The 9,793-nt window shown below is 29.7% G+C and overlaps 1 protein-coding gene across 1 annotated transcript; it reads right to left on the bottom strand.

Moving 5' to 3' along the window:
- Positions 1–1,014: 1,014 nt before the first annotated feature.
- On the bottom strand, positions 1,015–2,898 carry LOC115705717 (3-ketoacyl-CoA synthase 19). The gene has a single exon (XM_061104316.1). It carries the CDS (start codon positions 2,740–2,742, stop codon positions 1,342–1,344), a length of 1,401 nt encoding a protein of 466 aa, XP_060960299.1. The 5' UTR covers positions 2,743–2,898; the 3' UTR covers positions 1,015–1,341.
- Positions 2,899–9,793: the final 6,895 nt, after the last annotated feature.

The raw sequence follows: 9,793 nt of genomic DNA, 5'->3' as shown, positions 1-9,793 counted from the left end.
AATGTATTGAAATAATCAAAATAGGATATCTTTACCCATTTCAATTAATAATTAAATTTTAAAAAAATTTATCGGATGTAATTCAATTAAATTTTAAAATTTAATTCAATTAATTCATTTTTTAATTAAATATTCAATTATAGACTTGGTGTTCGTTTGTAACGTCGTATTAGGTCGTATTGTATTGTATTGTATTATATGGAATTAGATTATATATTGAATTGAATTGGATTATATTATATTTTTATATAATACTATGTTAAATTTTAATTTAAATTAAAATATTATACTTTTAGGTGTCCATAAAAGTTAATACCATATATACTTTTAGATAAAAATATTGCATAAAATACAATTCAATATAATACAATACAATACAACTTAATACGACGTTCCAAACGAACCCTTAATTTTTAATAATAACTTAAAAACATAAAAAATTACATAAACACTATATATATATATAAGTCTTCATTTAACTTTAATACAACAAAAATATATTATTAATGCAACCAAATTTTTAAAATAACTAAAACAACATTACAAACTAATAAAATAGAAGAAAACATCATAAAATTAAAATAAACATACAAAAACAACCTAATGTTATAAATTCAACTAAAAAGCAAAATCTAGTAAAACTATAATCAAATTATTATTTTTTTATTTTATATAAATAAATATAAATAGTTTTCGTAATATGTAAAAAATATAATTAGATTGGATCTCAGTAAATTTGAGATTAACATCAATCAAATTAAAATATAACTTTTAATATTCAATTTAATTGGATTATAATTTAATATCTAATTTTTTATAATTAATAAATTTTAATTGGACTATAAGTTCGGTCTAATTAGATTGAATGTATGCTGAACTCTCTACTTTACCACTAGTAATTGATTTCATTAATGACTTAGCTAATTTTAGGTAAATGATATACGTTGACCAAAAACACAAAAGTACGTATATGAAAATCGATCAAACCTTCAACTCATTTATGGAGCTAGCTGGTAGTATAATAAATATATATAGCATCAATTATTATATCATCAAAGGATGATTAATGATTCATAACATATATATTAAATTGTTTATTAATTATACATATCTATATATGAGAGGAGGGAAGATCTTATATAATAATCAAACGATATAGAATTAAAAGAAAATGACACTTATTATAACCTTATAACTATAAGAGTGAACCTGTAAAGGAACTATAGTACACTCCTATATATATTGGCTTTGGCCGCTCGGCGCGTATCTTATTAATTAGGACCACTAGTAGTGTAGAGAGAGAGATTATAATAATTATTAAGAGACAATTATAAGACTTTGTTAACGCTGAAATCGAACAAAGCCAAGATAATCATCGTTGATCCAACTATACTTCTCCATGAAAGGATTGACCAAAGACTTAGGAGGGTATTGGTCAATACAGTCTTTCCACACATTGACATCATCCAAGTTCTTCATCACCTCCCACAAACAATTATTACACTTAAAACCAGCTCCAAAACTCATCATCAAAATCCTATCTCCTCTCTTTAACCTCTTCTTAGCTTCCATGTAACCCAACACGTACCAAAACCCACCCGCCGATGTGTTTCCGAACCGGTGAAGCGCCATTCGAGACGGCTCAAGGTCTTCCTCGCTCAACCCTAGACTCATTCCAACACCATCGATCACAGCCCTTCCTCCAGGGTGAATACAAAAGTGTTCAGCTCCTGTCTTAAAGTTCAAACCGAATGAAGTTTTGTTGTGACGTTTCTTGTTTCTAAGATTGTTAGATATGAAAAACCGAAGTAATTCTCTCATGGGTAATATCTTAGGCACCAAAACTTTGAGGTTGAGCTTCAAAGCCTTGGAAGCAGCCTTGGTGAGTTTCTTAGTGAGTCGAAAACCTTGGTACCCTTTATCATCTTCTAACTGAATACAACACTGGTAAGCCTCGTCATCGGCACCAAGATGGGTTCTGACGAGGTGTTTGAGCTGTAAAATGGCTCTTTGCTTAAGACAACGGTTGTTTGTAAAGAGCATAGAACAACCACCTGATCTGAACAAACAGTTGGAAAGCATCATTGATTTTTCTTTTCCACAATACCAATTAGGCCCAAAAGACTCCGTAGAAATGACGATTGCGTTAACCTTCTTGTGATTCTTGAACAAGTGTTGAACAAGATCTATAGCGACGATGCTTGCGCTACAACCCATCCCTGAGAGGTTAAACGACATGACGTTTTCTCTCATCTTGTAACGGTTGACTATTCTTGAAGTCAACGAAGGAGCCACGGAGAGAAGCGAGACGTTGACCACGAGGATATCGATCTCGCTTGGGGAAGTAATAAACGACTTCGTTTTGGCGAAGAGGTTGTCGAGTGTGGTGAATATGACTTCGTCCATCTCGGCCAAGGCGTCGGCAAGAGTCGGAGTCTCTTCTCTTCCTTCCATTACGTTTTTTGGGCAGTAGGTTTCTTCTCCGATGCCGGAACTGACCATGGTTTTGAGAAGGAACCGGTACTCATCGACGCCCAGGTTCTTGTTTCGGAAGACGATTTGAGCACATGAATCGGTGCTGAGTTTGGTTTCCTCAGGGGGCTTGTAACACTCGTAGGCAAGCATGTAGCAACATTGGTCTCGTCGTCGGAGAAGATGGTTAAGGAGATATGCTAGGGCGTATGATAGTGAAACTACTATACTCACAACCATAAGGAACTCCATGCCAAATACCAGAGACATTTTTTAATAAATGAAGCTAAACCAACAAGCCTAGCTATGTGAGGTGAATTAAATGAGAGTATAAATTATTAGATAGGATTCATAAATATATGTTACATATTTATAGGAATAGCTCATACAATTATGAAATATTATATTATTTTGTATTTTTACAAAATAGCATTGCTATTGGCCACACTTAGGCTTGTTCGCGGTTAGGTTGTCCGATTTTTGACTATTTTTTCAAATTTATTTTCACATGCAGTTTTCTTTGGACTATCACCAATAATTAAACTATCCAAAATACCATAAGGTTTGAAAATAAATATATAAAAAAAAAAATTAACTTTCAATAATACAAGAATTAGTGGGCTTTGGGTTGGACATAATTCACATATACTGAACCTAAATAAATATAAAAATTAGTATTTTTATAATGTGCGGTGCGGTGCGGTTTGAACAGCATATTAACAATTCAAAAATATGCAAACTATACCGCACTGCGCAGTTTAGAAAAAATTCAAATCGGAATTTCAAATCGCATTTTTTTTTTGCGGTGCGAGCGGTTTCAGCGGTTTGATGAACACCCCTAGGCACAACAGTACCAGTGGTGTCTAACATGTCTGACTATTAATTAGTAATATTTTATAAAAATTATTTTCTTAAATTATATGAGATCTTATATTTAATTAAAATAATAATAATATGATACGGAAGAAAATACAATACACCAATAAATATGTTTTAGCAATTTTCTTTTACAAACAGTGTTATATATATTTAAAAGAAAAAAAAAACTCAAAAGTACAACAGATAATAAATTATTTTATGGAGATATCACCTAACTTCTTTTATCTACAAATATAAAATAAAAAACGACTATATATAATTTTTATTTATCTTTTTTTTTCTTTTTTCTTTTTTTTTTTTTAAAAAAAAAGAAAAGGAAATAAGCAGTTATTTTTAGTTCAGACAATACTGAAAGAGCCACACAGATCTTCATATGACCATGACTTAAGGGTGTTTATCAAACTGCTTAAACTGCTCGTACTATACACTGCATCACAAAAAAAAAAATACGGTTTGAAATTCTTTGCGGTGCGGTCAAGGTTTGAATTTTTCCTAAACCGCGCAGTGCGGTACAGTTTGCGATTTTAGATTGTTAATATACGGTTCAAACTGCACCGTACATTATTATAAAAATACTATTTTTTATATTTATTTAGGTCTAATATGTGAATGTTCAACCCAAAGTCCACTAATTATTGTATTGTTGAAACTTAATTTTTTTTCATATTTATTTTCAAGCCTTATGGTATTTTTGCACAAGTGTTGCTCAAGCTTTATTGTATTTGTGATAGTTTAATTATTTGGTGATAGTCCAAACCGCAAAAACTGCACCGCACCGCACTATATTTTGCGGTATGATTTTTGCAATTTTTTAGTTTCACGGTGTAGATGCGGTTTGTGAAATTAAAAAAACCACATGTGCGGATTGATTTGAAAAAATAGTCAAAACTGCACTACCCGTACCATCAACACCCCTAACCGTGACAAAAACTTAAAGCTAACCAAAGTTAAGATCCACTGATAGATCCAAGCGACCCACTAACTTATAATAACCAATACATATTAGGGGTGCATAAAATATGGGTCAAATCATTCAACTCGGCCAACACAACTCATTTAGTGATAAACCATATAATTATGAGTTGAACAAATTTTAACTTTATATAACCCAAACCAACCCATTTCTTAAAAGATGTTCCAAATTTGAGACAATTTTCATACATAAAATATATTTTACATTCACAAATATATATATTTTACGTTTTCATACGTAAATAAATTATATTGTGATAACCTTAGAACATGAATTAACCACATCACTAACATGTAGTTTATAGTTACTCTACTACTTTTACCAACAAACCTAATGTGAGAATCAATTACTATTATTAACTTTGTTACTCACATAATGATACCACTACCACCTAAGTTTTTTTTAAAAGCACTATATTACACACACGCGCATATATGTATCGTTTTTTTGTGTATGCACTAGGTTGATTAATTTTATCCTGTTTGTAACATAAATATTAAAGTTTAAAATATTCATCTCAACCCAATGAACCCAACCCAACCCACCCCATATATTATTGTACTAAGTAAGTAGGGTTGGGTTGTACAATAAAAAAAATTAGTGAAAATTACATCAAATATTAAGTAACTAGTTTTCATAACTGGTTTTTTTTATTGTTATTCATAATTGAGTTTTAAGTTTCAATATTTTTATTTGATTATTTCAGGAAACTGGTTTTTATTTGTTTGTTTTTATTTTGGTTATTTTACTAACTGATTTTTTATATTCCACTATTTTTTGTTATTCTTTTATGATTTTTATTGCATTTTTGTCTCTTTAATATTCTTTATTTCTTTTTTTTTTCTTTATGATTTTTATTTTTGATTCTCTTTGTTATATTTACTGCATATTGTATGCTTAAATAAGCTCTAATTTTTTAACAAGTAAATAAAAAATTAAATGCCAAAATAAAGAATGAAGTTAGAAATTTAGTTATTAGGTATTGATATAAAATTAATATGTTCGAAATTGGTTTTTAAATTTAGTATCGTTTGTAAAAGTTTAGTTATTAGACATTGTGTATTTTTCATTATGTTATTGATGAAATTATATTTTTGTCTCTTTTAATGAAATAATTAGTTTCTTTTAATATTGATGAAACTAGTTTATAAAGTTAGTATCATTTTTAGATTATAATTTTTTTTTCATTATCTTGATGATGAAACTATTTTTTTTTATTCTTTCAATGAAATTATTAGTTTCTTTTAATGTTGATGAAACTAATTTTTAAAGTTTGTATTATTTAGATTATAATTTCTTATATTATTTTTTTCAGGATGATGGTGATGAAACAATTTTTTTTTACTGCTTTTAATGAAATAATTAGTTTTTAACAAAAAAAAAACAGTAGTTTAAATAGAAAAAACGGGTTTAATTTCTATAAAAAAAAACATTTACAGTCAAAATCATTTTTATTTATTTTAGTGTTATTTTCTAAAAAAAAAGGAAAAAAAAATTAAAAGAAACACAAATTTAAAGTTTTTTATGACATTACTCATGACTTTTTTCCATATTTGTAATTTTTTTTTTAAAAAAAAAATATTATATTTAGTGTAATTAAATTTTTATACCATATATATAAAAATTTATATTTATTTTTTCATATTTTTGTAAATTGACCAAAATATTAGATAATTTATAATTTATCTGAACCGTAATTATTAGGTTAGCGTATTAAAATACTTTTAACCCAGTCCATATCCGTACACACTGAAACTAAAAGGGAAATTTGATTTTCTATACTTAAAAAACTAAAATATTTTATTCTTAAATCAATACATTTTAAACTAACAAAAATATGACACTTTTCTCAAAACCCCAAAAATACCCCTCAAACTCTCACAGCATCTCTCTTTCTCTCTCTATCTCGGCATCCCACACCCCATCGGACCCCATGGTCCGACCATCGGACCTGGGACTTTTTTTTTCATTCGGTTTGAGAGAGACGAAGAGAGAGGGGGGGTCCGACCATCGGACCCCATGGTCCGACCATCGGACCTGGGCCTTTTTTTTTTTTTTTTTTTTTGTTTTCGATTTGATGGACCGGCGGTGATGAGGGGGTGACGGGCCGATCTTCGGTCGTACGCGGTGGAGCGGGGGGTTGGGGCTTCGGTCGTACGCGGTGGAGAGGGGGCCTGGGGCTTCGACCGTCGTTCGGGTTGGGGTTGGGATTCGTGGGTGCCGTGGGTTGAGTGGGGGTTGGGGTTTTCGTGGGTGTCGTGGATTGAGCGTGGGTGAGGGTCGTTCGGGTTGGGGTTTTCGTGGGTGAGGGTGGTCCAAGCCGTGGGTTGATCGTGGGTGAGAGTGGTCGAAGTCGTGGGCGTGGGTTGATCGTGGTGAGTTGAGAGAGTCGGCTGAGCTTTAGAAAATTAGGATTTCAAATGGGAGGGGTAATTTTGGAAAATTGATAAAATGATCATACATTACAAATTTTAATAAGTATGCATTTAGGGAAAAAATTATAAAGTTCTGTAGATATGAAAATTCAAATTTGAGCAAGCATCTTCTTTTATAATTGCCAAAATTATATAAGCTTATTTTCTTTGCCGTAAGATTTCTCTTTTTCTATCAAAAATAGTAGTCAACTCCAAATGCGGTTAAAATTTAAAAATACAGAATATATTTTGTTTTGTTTTTTGTTTTTTTTTTGTTATTTTTTTAAATAAACTTTTTCAAAAAATAAAATAATTAAATAATTAAAAAGTTATCACCGGACATTGCCCAATTGCAAGTTAATTTCAACTCTCATTTTTTTCTTAAAAAAAAAAAATATGTAACCAAATTGAACATGTGGCATGGGCACTAGCTTAGAGCAATTTCAAATAGTTTAATCTTTATAGTTGTTAAAAGTGTACATATTATTTTAAAATATTTTTTTTTTTTTTTGCAATCTACATAAAATTTGATAACTTTTTATATAAAAATTACTTAATAGTTGACAACTATAAAAGTTATCTACTATAGTCCCACATACCACTATTTAAATAATTAAATTCTATAAAATTATATCATAAAATAGTTTTTTGAAATAAAAAAGAAAAAAAATAGAGTAATTCCACGTGTATTTCCAAATATAAATAATAATATTGATAAAATTGTATTGAAAATGATGACTTTATTGCATATGTAATGTTTAACAATCATTTTATACTTTTATAGGCAATCACTTAAAATTCTACAGGCAATTACTTTTGGAGATGCTCTTAGATGTAACACTTGTCGATATCAACGTTGTGACATGTTACAAGTGTTTAACAATTTTCAATAATATTGATTTAATTAAAATGTATGAAACCCGATTATAAATTAGATCAATAATAGTATGTTATCTTTTATAATAGTCGAGTTAGTTATGTGAGTTGAGTTAGAATGAATAGAATTAAAAGGAATATAAAATTCTTAACATTACCACTATTTTAATTTAAAAAATAAAACCACTTAAAAACACAAACTACTTAATAATTAAAATTTATTTTATCAAACATATAAACTCCAAACCAAACGTTTCCATCCTTACCCTTTAGCATATGCATTCCTCAACTAAAATAGTAATGAGAAAACTGGATTTAAGCACCAATAAAAAAAGTCTTCCAAAATTAAGTACTAGTGCCTCAAATCTAAACTATGAAACCACATATAAGCACATGCATCCTAATGAATTAATTTGGTCGGGCTTTAATCGCAATAAATTTAGGGTTGATAGAGAGTAGATATTTTGATGCCTAGAATTAAATACTCGAGGACCATTATTTAGCCAATTGTATTTTATACATATTGTTAAATTTCGCACGGGATGTTTAAAAAAATTTAAATTACATATAAAAAAAAAATAAATTATGTATTTTATTTGATAATAACTAAGTAATAAAATTGTATCGAATTTTAACTTCATTAATTTTTTATATAAATTTCTTTAAAAAAAAATATGAGAAATTAGATGTAAAATAGGCCAATTCGACCTAACGATTTAGAATATAGGTCTTATTTTTATCATGTTTAAGACAATAACGGAATCATTGCTGACAAACTAATATAAAATTACAGTTTTACAAACATTAATTATTTAAGCCGCTAAAAATAATAATTTTACAAATATTGTACTTATGCTGCCAAATATTAGAGTTATGAATTCAAACACATTGATCGAAAATGTTAACTATTTCTCTTTCTAGTCTCTCCATTAAAGTTGTAACTAAAAATAAAATTTTATAGTCATTTGAAAGTAGTCTGTACTCATTTTTGGTCACCACAATTTTAAAATTTTGTAGATAATACAAATAACATTCACTCAATAGCTTCTTAAACTTAATTAGAAACTATTTTTTTTTATTGTTGCATGCATTAGACACATTGAGTATTTAATAATTGATAAATTGATAAAAAAAAAGTAGTAGTAAAGGAAAAATATAAATAAAAATAAGAATCACTTTCTCATCAATAAAAATCATATCAAGACTTATCAATTCTCCATTCTTCTTATCAGTATTTAAATCGGTAAGAAAATAACACTCTAGAGGAAAAGAGAGAACGTAAGTTAAGATATATATAGAGTGTTATACTCAAAATTCGGTGAGCACATCAGATGAAGACTCGTGTCGAGCTGGGAAGAACAAAGGACTCAAACACGCAATCGTAAGTACACTTGGCATGGAACAACTCGTTAGAAACGTAATTTGCAGAGTATGTTTATTACTCGGCTGGCTATGGCTAAATGGTCTTTTGTGAGGCAGAAACGTACGAACTTATGCATCGACGAGAAACTATGTGAGTACAAGTGTGCATGTCGAGGCTTCAACCTCGCTGCGTGAAAGAGAAACAATAACGATAAAAATACTTGTCGTATATTACATGGTATACAAACTAATTAAGTATAAACAGTATGGTGAATTAAGATGACATATAGCGAGGTGCCTATCTCGCTGTAAGATGGCGTACATGCGAGGAAGATTATCTCGACACCAGAAAATATAGTTATCAGAGTTAAAACAATATTAATCTCGGGAAGTCTGATGACAAGCAACTGCTCCCCATCAAAGTTAACCGGGCTCCTAGCGAGGCATCCCCACGAAGATAAGATTTACCATATATCCTTAAATGTGCATCCATCTCGGCCCCATAAAAGCGGGATACTTACAACTGTGTCAATTATAAATATAAACCTCATTTACTTAGCGTGATTTGTAATCAAATCTCGGGATTTGAGAGAATAATTGTTGTAACGATTATAGTCAACTTTTGTAATTTACTGCCCACTATGTAATTATAAATAGTGGTAGGCAAGATCAAGAAAAGGGGGAGAACTCATACGAGAGAGTTTCTAAAAAACACACACAATCAGAAATCTGAATAAGATTGACTTAAGGACTATGCAGAATTTTAACTGCAAAACCACGTAAAAACTACATCACTCACATGATGAAAAAAATATAT

This window comes from Cannabis sativa, chromosome 1 (assembly GCF_029168945.1).
Source record: "Cannabis sativa cultivar Pink pepper isolate KNU-18-1 chromosome 1, ASM2916894v1, whole genome shotgun sequence".
Classification (NCBI taxonomy): Eukaryota; Viridiplantae; Streptophyta; class Magnoliopsida; order Rosales; family Cannabaceae; genus Cannabis; species Cannabis sativa.
The sequence above is the reverse complement of the archived record's forward strand: the minus strand, read 5'-3'. Positions and strand labels throughout refer to the sequence as shown.

Excerpts from the sequence above, each read along its gene's own strand:
- LOC115705717 (XM_061104316.1), bottom strand. The coding sequence starts at position 2,742 with ATGTCTCTGGTATTTGGCATGGAGTTCCTTATGGTTGTGAGTATAGTA.